The sequence below is a fragment of the Bombina bombina genome, chromosome 2 (genome assembly GCF_027579735.1).
Source record: "Bombina bombina isolate aBomBom1 chromosome 2, aBomBom1.pri, whole genome shotgun sequence".
In the NCBI taxonomy this organism is placed as follows: domain Eukaryota; kingdom Metazoa; phylum Chordata; class Amphibia; order Anura; family Bombinatoridae; genus Bombina; species Bombina bombina.
This window is the reverse complement of record NC_069500.1, coordinates 810,227,850-810,244,053: the sequence shown is the minus strand read 5'-3', so window position 1 is coordinate 810,244,053 and position 16,204 is coordinate 810,227,850. Positions and strand designations below refer to the sequence as shown.

Below are 16,204 nucleotides of genomic sequence, written 5' to 3'. Positions count from 1 at the left end.
TTCTATCATGGAAAGTTCTTTTTCTGATGGCTATTTCCTCGGCTCGAAGAGTCTCGGAGTTATCTGCCTTACATTGTGATTCTCCTTATCTGATCTTTCATTCAGATAAAGTAGTTCTGCGTACAAAACCTGGGTTTTTACCTAAGGTGGTTTCTAACAAGAATATCAATCAAGAGATTGTTGTTCCATCATTATGCCCTAATCCTTCTTCAAAGAAGGAACGTCTTTTGCATAATCTAGACGTAGTCCGTGCATTGAAGTTTTACTTGCAGGCTACTAAAGATTTTCGCCAAACATCTCACCTGTTTGTCATTTACTCTGGACAGAGGAGAGGTCAAAAGGCCTCGGCAACCTCTCTTTCTTTTTGGCTTCGGAGTATAATCCGTTTAGCATATGAGACTGCTGGACAGCAGCCCCCTGAAAGAATTACAGCTCATTCTACTAGAGCTGTGGCTTCCACCTGGGCCTTTAAAAATGAGGTCTCTGTTGAACAGATTTACAAATTTGATACTTTTGCTTCTTCGGAGGCTGTTTTGGGAGAAAGGTTCTACAGGCAGTGGTTCCTTCCGTTTAAGTTCCTGCCTTGTCCCTCCCATCATCCGTGTACTTAAGCTTTGGTATTGGTATCCCACAAGTAATGGATGATCCGTGGACTGGATACACTTAACAAGAGAAAACATAATTTATGCTTACCTGATAAATTTATTTCTCTTGTAGTGTATCCAGTCCACGGCCCGCCCTGTCCTTTTTAAGGCAGGTCTAAATTTTAATTAAACTTCAGTCACCACTGCACCCTATTTTTTCTCCTTTCTCGGCTTGTTTCGGTCGAATGACTGGATATGACAGTTAGGGGAGGAGCTATATAGCAGCTCTGCTGTGGGTGATCCTCTTGCAACTTCCTGTTGGGAAGGAGAATATCCCACAAGTAATGGATGATCCGTGGACTGGATACACTACAAGAGAAATAAATTTATCAGGTAAGCATAAATTATGTTTTTTTTTTAAATCCCCCATCACCTCCCTACTTACTCTGACAAATCATTAAAGGGTCAGCGTACACCAATTTTCATATAACTGCATGTAATAGACACTACTATAAAGAAGAATATGCACAGATACTGATCTAAAAATCCAGTATAAAACCTTTTAAAAACTTACTTAGCTCACAATTTAGCACTGTTGATGAGGTTAGGCTAGGACACCCAGTAAAAGGGGCTGGGAAAACAATAAGAGCAGACACTCCCCCCTTCCCTATATATGAAAAGATAGATAACAAAAACAGGAGCCAGCAGGAGTCTGTAAACGCAGGTATACATCTGGCACTGTGAGGCTTGGTTAGGAGTCTGAAAAGCATCACAATGTTATTAAAAAATAAGCAAAACTTTACATTTATATAAAAACCCTACCAGGTGGGCTACATAAATGGATCATCTACAAAACATTTATGCAAAGAAAAATCTAGTGTACAAAGTCCCTTTACCTTGAAAATGCAGGGTAGCTGGCATCTTGCTTGTTGTTGGTGTGACAGTAATGAGTGAGGGTGCACAGCAACCAACACCACAAAAATGAAAACACCCCATAGGTAATCTAACTCACCGCAGTTCTGCTCATCAGAGCTGTTGGTGCAGTCTGGAATCCCATCACACTCAGGGTTCTGCTTGCTAATGCACACTCTGTTGGAACATTTGTAGGTGGAGGGTGTACACGGCACTGAGGAAATACAGAAAACAGTCATGACCATTGCTGACAGAGTGTTGCATTTACTATAAATGTCTAATAAGAAGGGAATATTATGGGACAACTGCAAGTTACAAAATACTTGTTTCTATCTCTGAGAGATTGTCCGTTTTTTTCTTTCTTTTTATAAATATACGCACAGAGAGAAGCGCACTCTCAGGAACAAACAACCAGCTCAGTAACTCGTTAGCTTGTTCTATGGCGATTTACCACCAGTCTGATCCCGCCTATTAAAGGTCAGCCCAGCTCCAAAATACCAGGCAATTTATCTCTGAACAAGGAACACAGCAACCCCCGACGATCGTTTAAGCCTTTATTAGCCGTCGTCACTGAGCAAGGAGTCCATGCCTGGTTGCCCTTTCATTTTATCAAGACAAATTAACATCACATATTTACATCACTGAGTCAAACATTAATATAAACAAAAAATATAAAGATATAAAGCGTAAAAACAAGTTAAAAGCTAATTTTCCTCAATAATTAGAATATTTTCAAACAATATAGGGCCAGATTACAAGTGGCGCTATTTAGCGTCTTCACTTGTGCACAAACACTGCCAGAAGTAAACTTTTAATGCACGTGTGGGTTAGCGTGCATATTACAAGTTCAAAGTATAATATTTGCACACAAGCGAAAGCTGAAGCGCTAACTTGAGGACTTTGTATATCTCAACCGCGTTAACTTCTCCTCATAGACTTTAATGGAAACTGGAGAAAACCTAACACTTATCGCTTATAATAATAAAACTTCTGTATTTCTTTAAGGAAGTTTTATTATTATTTTTGACAAGAGGCTGGATTCCATTGTTTTTCATTAAACATCTTTTCACATGGACCAGAGAGTGCAAGCCTGTTATGTTACTATGGACTTATGCTCTGCCTGCACCCTGGCAGTTGGTGTTCATCTTGGAAATTTTTGGTATATATATATATATATATATATATATATATATATATATATATATATATATATATATATATATATATATATATATATATATACAGTATATATATATATATATATATATATATATATATATATATATATATATATATATATATATATATACTGTATTTAAATATTACAATTGCATAAAACATTTTTTTTATTTTTTTTATGTTTTCAGGTGTTTGAGTGGAAAGGGGTCCAAAGTATATATACATGTGTATACATGTGTATATATGTATATACATACATATATACACATATATACATATGTATATATACATACATACACATATTTAGACATGTATATGTATGCATTATAGCCTTTCTTTCATGTAATTGGCAAGAGTCCATGAGCTAGTGACGTATGGGATATACATTCCTACCAGGAGGGGCAAAGTTTCCCAAATCTCAAAATGCCTATAAATACACCCTCATCACACCCAAAATTCAGTTTTACAAACTTTGCCTCCTATGGAGGTGGTGAAGTAAGTTTGTGCTAGATTTCTACGTTGATATGCGCTTCTCAGCATGCTAAAGCCCGGTTCCTCTCAGAGTGCAGTGAATGACAGAGGGATGTGAAGGGAGTATTACCTATTGAATGCAATGGTCATCCTAACAGGGATTTATTTCATAGGTTCTCAGTTATCGGTCGTAGAGATTCATCTCCTACCTCCCTTTTCAGATTGACGATATACTCTTATATACCATTACCTCTACTGATTCTCGTTTCAGTACTGGTTTGGCTATCTACTTTACGTAGATGAGTGTCTTTTGGTAAGTATGTTTCTTTTATTTAAGACACTCTCAGCTATGGTTTGGCACTTTATATTTAAAGTTCTAAATATATGTTTGTACTTATATTTGCCATGATTCAGGTTATCAGTATATTTCCTTTTTGCAGACTGTCAGTTTCATAATTGGGAAATGCATAAAAAAATCTTTACCTGAAATTTTCAAATTGACTCTCTTTCTAAATTGCGGGCTGTTAGGCTTGCGGGAGCGCAAAATGCTATAATATATTGCGTCATTCTTGGCGCGAGACTTTTTTGGTGCGAGAATTACGTTTCTTGACGTAACTTCGTCATTTCCGGCGTCTTAGTTGGCGCCGAGTTTTTTCACGTGGTTGCGTCATCTATGACGCACGTGTTTGTTGCAGACGTTTTTGGCACCAAAAAATATTTTATCAGTTGTGGGCGTCATACTTGGCGCCAAACTTTTGACATTATTTAAGAATTCATTTCTTTTTGCTTCTGGTTTCCAGAGGCTTATTTTGTTTTGCATTTCTTCCCATTCCTGAAACTGTCATATAAGGAAATTGATATTTTGCTTTATATGTTGTTTTTTCTCTTACATTTGCAAGATATCTCAAAACTGTTCCTGTATCAGAAAACACTTTTGGATTCCTGCTGACTGATATCAGTCCTACCAAAGCTAAGTTCATTTATTTTAATGTTATGAATTGTTATCTTTAGCTATGGTTTGTAATAAGTTATCATGATAAACTTTTACATGCAGAGAAAATGTCCATCTGTATTAATGCATTGTCTGTTGCTATTCTTTTAACATCTATGTACTAGATATACCTGGGAATCTATAAGAATAGTTTTCTGATTCTATTCAGAAGGCTTTGTCTGCCATCCCGCCTTCTAATAAAATGTAAAGGTCTTTTTTAAACTTCTTATTTTAGTTGATGAATTTTCAAATGACCGACAACATACTGAATTATCCTTCTCTGATGAGGATTTATCCGATTCAGAATATCCTTCATCAGATATTGACACTAACAAATCTACTTTTTTATTTTTAAATAGAGTACATTCGTTCTTTGTTGAAAAAGTGTTGATTATATTGGATATTGAGGAGACTAGTCCTCTTGATTTTAAGGCTAGCTATCATTTAAATTCTGTTTATTAACCTCCTGTGGTTACTTCAGAGGTTTTTTTCCAGTTCCTAATACTAGGGAATGGAATAGGCCTGGTACTTCTTTTATTCCTTCTTTATGGGTTTTTTAAAAAAAATGTGTCCTTTGCCAGCAGTTTGGAGTTTTGGGAAAAGATCCCCAAAGTTAATGGGGCTATCTCTTGTCTTGCTAAACGTACTACTATTCCTATGGAAAATAGTATTTATTTTAAAGATCCTTCAGATGGGAAACTTGTATCTTATCTAAGGAAAATTAATTTATTTTCAGATCCTTTTCTTAGGCCTGCAATTTCTTTGGCTGATGTTGCAGCTGTTTCACCTTTTTTAGTTGGAAACTTTAGTGCAACAAGTATCGGATTATGATTTGTTTAGCATTGTTAACTTGATTCAACATGCTAATAATTTCATTTGTGATGCAATTTTTTGATATTATCAAAATTGAGGTTAAATCTATGTCTTTAGCTATTTTAGCTAGAGGGACTTTGTGGCCTAAATCTTGGAATGCTGATTTGATTTCTAAATCCAGATTTCTATTTTCTTTCCTTCCAAGGTAATAAATTATTTGGTTCACAGTTGGATTCAATACTTTCAACTGTTACTGTGGGGAAGGGAGTTTTTTTGCCTCAAGATTAAGTTCTAAGGGTAAATCTTAAGCTTTATTTCCGTTTTTGTTCTTAATAAGGAACAGAAACCTAATTCTTCCCCAAGTAATATGTTTCTAATTGGAAGCTTTCTTCAAAATGGAATGAATTCAAGCCATTTAAGAGATCAAAGCCAGCCCCCAAATTCGCATGAAGGTGCGGCACTTATTCCAGCTTAGCTGGTAGGGGGCAGGTTAAGATTTTTCTAAAGTTGTTTGGTTCAATTCGGTCCAAACTCCTTAGATTGGGGTACAGAATAGGATGACTCTTGCGTGGAGTTCCACATCTTGGGTATTTGCTATCCCATACATCACTAGCTCATGGACTCTTACCAATTACATGAAAGAAAACATAATTTATGTAAGAATTTACCTGATAAATTCATTTCTTTCATATTGGCAAGAGTCCATGAGACCCACCCTTTTTATGGTGGTTATGATTTTTTTGTATAAAGCACAATTATTCCAATTCCTTGTTGATGCTTTTTGCTCCTTTCTTATTACCCTACTTCTTGGCTTTTCATTAAACTGAATTGTGGGTGTGGCGAGGGTGTATTTATAGGCATTTTGAGGTTTGGGAAACTTTGCCCCTCCTAGTAGGAATGTATATCCCATACGTCACTAGCTCATGGACTCTTGCCAATATGAAAGAAATTAATTTATCAGGTAAATACTTACATAAATTATGTTTTTCCATTCAAATACCTTGTCATATACCATATGCCTTTTATCTCATATAATTATTTTTTAATATATATTTCTATAAATAAATTTGATTAGATAGTGTATATATGAGTGTACCAATTTAATGTATTTATGTTGTGTTTGGTGCAAATTTTCATTTAGCTCTAGCCCTTTACATGAGGACTTCAGTCGTGCTAACCCGACAAGCGCAAATTTAGTTTGCTGTCGCGTTTACTTTCAACTTCTAATATACGTACAATTTAGCGCAGGCGTAATATTTAGCGTGTCAGTTGTAATCTAGCCCATAGTGCCCATACATGTATGTAGTCCTACGATGAGCACTACAGCCATACAATAGATATAGTAGAATTTCACAAACAACAAATGCATAATAAAAAGTTAATGCAATAGCCACTTTAATTTCAAATAAATAGTAGATTTTGAAAAAAACATTTTAAAATTTCCTTTGTTTTCCCTGAATCATGTGACAGCCATCAGTGAATCACAGACACATATATGTATACACTGTAAATTCTTGCACATGCTCAGAAGTAGCTGGCGCCTCAGAAAGTGTGCATATATTGATAATGGTAGAAAATGATAAAGTTTTTTTTAATTGCATGCTCTATCTGAATCAGGAAAGTTTAATTTTGAGTTTAGTGTCCTTTTAAATGTAGATATTAAGGGGGGCGGAGCTAGCAGCCATTAGGAGCAGACGTCTTTTTGCTTAGCTCCAAGGCCTGAAACTAATAAAGATTAATTAAAAAGCTTTAAACGACTACTGAGCGAGGGAACAGTAAGTGATAAACACAAGAGACAGTCCAACCTTAATTTAAAGATCGACAGGGGAGCTATAATTGACGGTTGCAGGGTTGTGAGCCCGTATCGGACCGGAGGACAAGCTGATACATGATCACAGCGGGCTTTCTATATAGATGCTCTGGAGGGTCAGGGCTCCGCTCCGGAGCCGTAATCTATATAGATTTGGTCAAAACCCATTAAAAAGAAGATAGAGGGGCTGGAACTGGGAACATCGAAAGTGCGCCCTGTCAAATATAGCGGAGGCTGCGGCCTAACAGAGTTAAAGAACTACTTATCAGCTGTAACCCTAGAGAGGGTTAAGAGGACCATAGTGGCCACTGCAAGACATCTTGAGGAGAGACTATACGATCCTAACAGAGCGGCTTCAGTGGAGCTAACATAAGGAAACATCCGATATCTCCTTCGGCAATCACCACGTGGGTCATGTAAGTGCGCAACAAGCGCTAACATGATCAGTGCATACAGATCCTCAATACACAGTGGGACATTAGTTGTGTGACTGTACAGCCACTTAAAAACCAAAGGGGACATTCAGAGTATACTTATGTATAACACTGCAGTGGCGACGGATAAAAAGAAACATCTATTGAGACAAATAACTACTGCTAGACTGTTCTCTCTCCCCTCCATTTCCTGCTGAACGGTGTGTCAGCAGGTCATATCCCAATGTCCCTATCCGTCTTTGTCCAGTGAGGACATTTGCCCCGGGGAGAAGAGACCGGTTATACAGTCTAACTATCCACTGATACATATATAAGATCTGTCATTGTATATCCACATGAGGGAAAGTTGCTGATCTGTAGAATGGAATGACCACCTAGAGCTGTTTGTCTGAGCAGCCTGACAGAAACACAATGTTATAGCTAAAAAAAACACTCTTTTATTATCAACAAATCAGAGCCCTGCTATTCAAGTTAATCTCTAAATATGCTTCTGAATATGCGTTCCAAAACCTGAATGGGGCAATGTAATTAGGATGAGTGAAGACTCCAGATGATTGAAAAGAGATAGCTGGTCAATAGATATGGTTGGACATACTTAACTAACTAGCAGAGGTCTTGAGAGCTACCTGTCTTTTTGATTGAAGGGTGGGGGAGACTGGAGCTATACTGTTACGCAAAAGATTCATCACTCCAGACACAATACAGTGTTGCTCTGCTACTACGGCATTCACTATGTCCACCAGGAAGGGGGCCAAGGGTTACAAGGGGATGAAGCCCTTGTCTGTAGATACATTTTTCAAAACATCTAGAGTGTCTGAATCTCAAGACCAAGTCTCTGCGGAGGCAGAGGAGGATATGGAATCTGAAAATGAAGAAGGTTCTGAAGATATGACCCCTGTGACCAAGGCGGATCTCCAAACCTTGGTGTCTAAGCAAGACATAACTTCCAATTTTGAAAAATTGTGGGAGAAAATGGACAGCTTCCAAGCTACGGTCACCAGCAGTCTTACTGATATTAAAAATGAGATCTCGGAACTAGGGAACCATGTAGACTCATTTGAAACAACCACAGAGGAAATGGGTGAAGAGGATACTGCAGTATCACAATCTTTGGCATCCCAACAACAAACAATAACGGAATTAGAGGAGAAAATAGAAAATATGGAGAATAGAAGCAGACGGTCTAATATTAGACTCAAAGGAATTCCTGAAACAATAGGCGCTGAAGACCTTCATAGCTACCTACAGCAATTGTTCCATGCCATCTTAGGGACATCAACGGACTCTGAGCATCCAATAGAAAGAGCTCATAGGGCCCTTAGGGCTAAACCTAAGTCAGATCAACCCCCAAGAGATGTGATTATCAAACTTCTACGGTTCCCTGATAGAGAAAAGATACTGCTGGCAGCGAGACAAAATCCCACATTCAAGTTCCAAGGAAATATAATTCAATTTTTCCAAGACCTCTGCATTAAAACCTTACAGAGACGGAATGCACTACGACCACTTACTCTCCTTTTAAGGAATAATCACATCCCATACAGATGGGGCTTTCCTTTTGTATTATATGTAGTGTGAAACAGTAGAACAGCTACTATCAAGACCATCGAGGAGATTCCGGACATCTGTAAATTTCTGGATCTAGAACCACCTGATACCTTGACTGAAGAGACATCATCTCACTCATCTGATCTATCTCAACTTTGTGCAAAACCCCAAAGGGCAAAATGGAAGAAAGTCATTAAGAAGATAAATAAGACTTGAAACATCCAGATAGGAGATACTTGACCTATGCGAGAGTATCCTTACTCTCTAATGCAAAATCTGGAACTCTCCCAACCTTGTTAGCTCCAAAGATGACAGAGGGGTTAATCAGGTACTGGGTCTAAAGGACCGCTGTGAGTCCTTCACTCATTAAGAGTTATATTCTGTTAAAAGTTTATGTTACAATTGCATGTAAGACATATATTGTGTTTGTTTTGACACATGTGTACTCAAAAATTATGTCAATGTCAGTTGTTGTTGTTTCTGTTACTGTTTATACTTTTATCACATAGATTCACGAAATACTGTACAAAGATTTTATGCTCATCAACAAAAGTTAAGTTATTGAGATGCTGGAGTTTTAGAATGTACCAAGGGCTCCTAGGGCAGGGGGGTGACAGTGATACCCTTATACTTATTATAGATAGCAAACAGCCAACCTGTTTGGGCAATTTCAACCACCCAGGGTCCCTTCTTCCAAGGGTAGGAATAGAATAAATCATAGCTACACCCACGATAATGACACTACCTAAGATTGTTCTGATCTCGCATAATGCGAGAGGTTTAAATACTGACATAAAGAGGAGGACAGCCATGACAAACTATAGACGGTTGAGGGCTACTAATATTTACCTTCAGGAAACCCACTTTCTTAAGACTACTATTCCCAAATACTGGGCAAGAGATTATCCAATGCAATTTCACTCTGCACTAGACTCAAAAAAGAGAGGAGTCTCTATTTTACTTCATTCCTCGATACCATTCACACATAGAGAAACCATATCAGATAAAGAAGGTAGATACCTTTTGGTATTCGGCCAAATAGGGGAGGTAGAGGTGCTTTTGTGTAATGTATATGCTCCTAACGAGCAACAAGATACATTTTTCAGCACTATTTCCAACCTGTTGACTGGCTGGTTGCGGATCATTTTTGCAGGAGATTTTAATATTGACCTTCAGTCACTGACAAAACAAACCCCTGCCAAAGAAAAGACAACGACAAAGAGTAGTTGCTAGAAACATCCTGAGACTACTGGACCAACATACTTTACACAACACCTGGCAGATGTTGAATGGGAGGATTGGGGACACTACTTTCTATTCATCAGCTCATAATAGCTACACAAAGATAGATTATATGTTCACCAGCCAGATTTTGCAATCAGCAATACAATCCATAGATATTCATCCCTGTGTATGGTCAGATCACTCAATTACACAACTTAGCTTTGGTGACCTATCGGATCCAAAGAGGATAAAAACATGGACATATGATTCATCCTGTATTAAAAACCGACTTATCAAAAACAAAATTCTTAATAACTTAAGAGAATACTGGCAGATTAATGTAGACTCCACAGAAAACCCTATCACACCCTGGGCGGTACATAAAGCAGTTATTAGGGGAGTACTAATTAAAGAAAAAGTATTATATAAAAAACAGAATGATCATCTCATAAAACAATTAAATACAGAAATAGTCTCTTTGGAGAAGACTCATAAATTAACTAAATCAAAGACCATGCTAACAAAGCTTACTAATAAGAAGCAAAATCTACAATCCCTATTAAACGAGCAATCTATAAGAGCTGCACATAGACTGAAAACAAATTATTTTATTTTTGCTAATAAGCCTGATAAATATCTAGCGAAGAAGATCAGGGATAATTATCAAGCCCTCTCCATACCACATATTCAGAATCCTACTGGCCAACTGACTTCCCATCCTCAGGAAATCGTTAATACATTCGCCCAATTCTATAGTGAATTATATGATGGCACAAAGGTGCAACATAACCCCGCGACGCAGGACATTTTTTGACTCTTTTCTACAAAAAGCCAATATGAAACCAATAACTGAAAAAGATAGGGTAACCTTGAATGCTAAAATCACACATGCAGAGGTGCTGGCAGCTATTAAGGATCTTAATCTTAAACCAGGTAAAGCCCCAGGACCCGATGGGTTCCCAGGGGAATACTATAAGACGTTTAAATATATTCTGATTCCCCACTTGGTAGTGTTTGCAAATCATATTATGGAGGGAGGAAAGATACCTGTGGATCTTCTTCGGGCTAAGATAGTGGTAATACCGAAACAAGGGAAAAATCCTCATATTTGTGCTAGTTATAGGCCAATTTCTCTTATCAACCAAGATCTTAAGATTGTAATGAAAATTCTAGCCAATAGATTGAAACATGTTTTACCCACTGCTATACATCCTGATCAGGTGGGATTTATTAAGGAGAGGGAAGCCCTGGATAATATCCGCAGGATGGTGTTGGTGATAGATTTTATACGCGATCGGGAGTGCCTTCTCTGGTCCTATCTCTGGATGCGGAGAAGGCATTTGATAGGGTTGATTGGAAATATATGTTAGCATTAATGACAGCAATGGGTTTTGAAGGAAGATTTCTAAAGGCCATTAAAGTTTTATACTCGACACCCACAGCACACGTCAGAGCAATAGGGCACCAGTCAGAAAGTATACATATCCTCAATGGAACAAGACAAGGCTGCCCGCTTTCACCTTTGATTTTTGCTTTGTGTATTGAGCCATTGGCTGCTTATATATGCAACTGCCCAGATATAACAGGATTAGAGATGGGGAAAATACATCATAAAATTACCCTGTTTGCGGATGATGTGTTGCTTACTATCTCGAGTCCATTGAAGTCGCTACCCCACGTATACCAAGCAATACAATTATTTTCTCAGATATCTGGCTATAAAATTAACGCTGACAAATGTGAAGCGCTTCCTTTATCTCTGCCAAAACACACCATCAAATTAATTGAGGCAAATTTTGATTTTAAACGGGTATCAGAAGGGCTAAAATATCTAGGAATAAAGTTAACAACACATTCTTCAAAACTGTATGTGGCAAACTATATTCCCATGTTCAAGACAATTAGATCAGATTTAGGGAAATGGAGGAAAATGGGATTCTCTTGGTATGGGAGATTGTCTGCTGTCAAGATGACAATCCTGCCCAGAATTCTATATTTGTTCAGAGTGCTCCCAATTAAAATTAATATTTCAGACCTAGATAATCTTCAGAGAGATATACATAGATTTCTAAGAGATAACAAACATCCGAGGATCCCACACCACATCTTAAACAGACACAGACAATTAGGAGGGGTTGGTGCCCCTAATTTACACGACTACTATAAAGCAGCGAGATTGGCCAAAGACTCTATACTAGGCAGAAGACAAAGTGATGTTCTTTGGCCTGCCTTGGAAGCAGAAATGGTGGGGCAAGAGGCTCCGGATAGTATTCTTTGGAACATTGAGTTGTACAAAGACCACAATACATACCAAAACAAAACCACGCAATTTACTAGAAAGCAATGGGCATCATCCCGGCAGTCAGGGAAATTGTTTCCTATACATTCACTGATAACGCCCTTAAAATACATAATAAACGGAGAATTTAAACACCACATTAAGAAATAGGAAAACAAAGGGTTATATAGGGTGGCAGATATGCAATTCCAGGGTAGGCTACTGACATTCACCCAGCTTCAACAAAAATTGGAACCCTTCCCACTGCACTGGTTCCTATATCTCCAAGCAACCTCAGCCATACGAACATATTTAGCTACGAACAAGATACATAGCCGACAGACAACTCTAGAACAGTTATGTACAACACCTACTAGACCCAAGAAAGCAATCTCCAGACTATATATCTCCATTCAAGAAGCCAAAATCTACTCTAAAACCTCATTGATGTTAAAATGGGAGGCAGATATAGATAAAGAGTTTGAGACAGACAAGTGGAGCAAAACACTACACCAGGCTAGTAAAGGCCTTATCAGTGCTGACTTAAGAGAGAATATCTTAAAAAAATCCTTTAGGTGGTACTTGACACCGACAAAGACAGTCCATATGGGAAAAGAGAGTTCCAATCACTGCTACAGAGGCTGCAGGGTAATAGGATCATATATCCACATGTGGTGGGAGTGCCCTAAAGTCAATAAAATATGGCAAGAGTTATCATCATTACTGAGTACAGTGTTGAATGAACAGATCTTTCTCACTCCAGCTCAAGCATTGCTACATGAAAACATCCCAAAGCTGAAGTATTGGCTAGAATTCAGATGGTATACCTGATGTATGAGTCAGCTGCATTTATACAAGATACAGAGCCTCTGTTTCAGAAGGTCTGGTTTCATTGGATAATAGAGAGTAGTAATAAACCAAGACACAATGTTAAATAAACAGTGTTGAAATGTTGAGGATGGGTTATTGTATCTCACTGGGAAGAGAAGAGGGAAATAGGAGTGATGACTGGCAGACTCAATTAAATTATACAAGAGTAAAGTTGGATGTGTAAGTAATTATTAGATACGACGACGATAAAATGTACAGTGACAAAATGCTACTTGATGTTTTTGCTTTGTTCATTCTTTTTTTTTTTTCTTTTCAGTTTAGTTTGTTTATTTTTATTTTGTAGTTATTAAGGTTAAAGATACTTAGGGTTATTACCCACCATACTAAGATATTCCCTATTGAGGGTACTATATCGATAGAGGCATAAAGAGAATGATAAAGGGAAAATATACTGAAAACGAGTAACTCCTCCACATATTATGAAGAAGACTGTAATAACAGCATTGGTTAAAGTTTTCGAAGGAAACACTATGGAAGTCTTCATGACTACAATTAGGAAATTTCATGCATGGACTCTTGAGAGACTTAGTAATAAAAGAACTCTTTCAGGGTGAGAAATATCCCAACTAGAGGGATGCCTATGTAATCTGTATTTTGTATTTAGTTGTGTGGTATACTCTCATGGTAAACTGTATGTAATTTTCCTGATATTACTGACGGAGGAGTGTGGGTAATAAAAAAATTGTCACCTAAATGTAGATATTAAGTTGTGTGGAAGACAGAAAATAGTAGTCTGATTTCCAAAACAAACATGAAAAAAAAAGTCTCTGTCAAAAAAATGGAAGGTACAAAACCAAATAGGTTAATGGGTTTAACACCAAGATAAACAATATTGCCATAATGTAGACCAGAATAATATATATATATATATATATATATATAAACTGGCATATAGTAATTAAAATTAATAAAATAAAAAAGTAACCCCCACCATTTATCATCATCATAGTTCATTCAGGGCTCCCATACCTCATGGAATAAATTTACCACAGCAAGTTCAGAAATAAAACAGGACTCTCCATTTCATTAATTTATTCTAAATTAGGGGTGATCAATAGCAAATTTAACAGGTGACATAAGAAAAACACAAACATATGTCTGTGCTTTAGAATTGTCATCTAAACTATGATTAAAAAAAGATCCACTCTAATTCTAATAGGTCTTTTATATGGAAAACCAATGTTTATTCCCCTAACACACAACAGCATGTATTCATGAGGACTCTTACACAATTATAAAAGGGCAAAAAGGCACTATAATTTTAGTAGGGGGTTTTAATGTTCCAATGGACCCTCAAATTGACACGTGAAAAGGGACTTCAGCTGTCCCTCAGAGAACGATTAAAAACTGCTGTAACAGATTCATAGAACATGCAACTCATGATGTTTGGCAATTGGCGCATACACTACCCTGTGCAGCAAGACTTTACTTTCTTCTCGCATCCCCACCAATTGTACTCGCAAAGTGAATACATATTTGCAGATCAAGTTAGCCTTGCGCTAATTAACAAAGTGGATATTCTTCCTATCACTTGGTCCTATCATTCCCTGGTTCACTGTAAACTAAATTGGCCTGATATTGATATACCCGATCAACCATTTATGTGGAAATTAGACAATTTTCTTTTAGACAACCCATTAGTTAAGATTGACTTAGAAAGGTCTTTACAAGAAGAATTTTCTCTTAATGTAACTGATGACTTCAAACCCAATATAATATGCGAAGCCCACAAATCTGTTATCAGTGGGGAGCTCATAATGTAGAAAGCAAAATTAGCTAAGCAAACTAAGGAGAAATACTTACACCTATTAAATCAAATAATATTCCTTGAATTCAAACATAAACTGAATCCGCATGACACAGACTCTCTATCTCAACTGATGCTAGCTATAAATGATGTTAAAGGGACTGTCAACTATATTTTTTCTGTTGTTTAAAAAGATAGATAATCCCTTTATTACCCATTTCCTAGTTTTGCATAACCAACACAGTTATATTAATATACGTTTTACCTCTGTGATTATCTTGCATCTAAACCTCTTCTGACAGCCCCCTGATCAGATGACTTTTTATTTATTATCTATTGACTTGCATTTTAGCCAATTAGTGCTGTGTTGTGCACAACTTCATGGGCGTGAGCACAATGTTGTCTATATGGCCCACATGAACTAGCAGTCTCTTGTTGTGAAAAGCAAATAATAAAGCATGTGATAAGATATTGTCTGTAGTGGCTTAGAAACAGGCAGAAATTTAGAGGTTTAAATGTTATAAAGTATATTAATATAACAATGTTGGTTGTGCAAAGCTGGGGAATGGGTAGTAAAAGGCATTATCTATCTTTTTAAACAATAACAATTTTGGTGTTGACTGTCCCTTTAAGTCTTTGCTTGTAAACAAACAACAATGTAATGCTTTACATCTTCAACAGAGATATTAGACAACAGCTAAAGTCACACATTCATACTATAAAAGATAATAATGAGAAGATTCATGCTGATAGTCGAGCAATTGCAAAAGTGTTCCAAAAATATTACCATAATTTTAAAAAGGGCAAACCAATTCAAGGGGTGTTGAATTTCATGTAGGGAACCAAATCATTAATAATTATTGTATAAAAAAGAGGATTCAGATATTATTGATAAACCATTTTCACCTGAAGAAGTTCTCATCGCTATCCAGTCTTTTCCTACTGGAAATAGTCTAGGACCAGATGGTCTCAGTAATAAATATTATAAACTGTTTGCCAATATACTAGTACCTCACTTGACGGACATCCTTAACACACTGGGGGAGACTGATGGTTTCTCTACAAATATGTTATCTGCCCACATAACTGTTATCACCAAACCAGGTAAGACTCCAGACAAAATGGACATTTTTAGACTCATCTCCTTATTAGAAACAATGATATAAATTTTGTTGCCAAGATTCTAGCTAAACAGCTTAATAAATATTTACCATAATTAATCTCTCCCAATCAGATGGGTTTTATTCCTGGAAGAGAGGCGAGAGACAATACAATTAAAAGTATCTATTTGACCGATTATGCTCTCCCACATAAAATACCTA

The 16,204-nt window shown here is 37.0% G+C and overlaps 1 protein-coding gene across 1 annotated transcript in view; it reads right to left on the bottom strand.

Annotated features, from left to right (window-relative positions):
- The window catches only part of TMPRSS9 (transmembrane serine protease 9), a 163,272-nt gene that overhangs the window by 48,471 nt on the left and 98,597 nt on the right, over nt 1-16,204 (bottom strand). Inside the window, exon 15 of the mRNA XM_053703026.1 lies at nt 1,597-1,710. Coding sequence (XP_053559001.1) covers nt 1,597-1,710 — 114 coding nt within the window. The remainder of the gene's footprint in view (nt 1-1,596; nt 1,711-16,204) is intronic.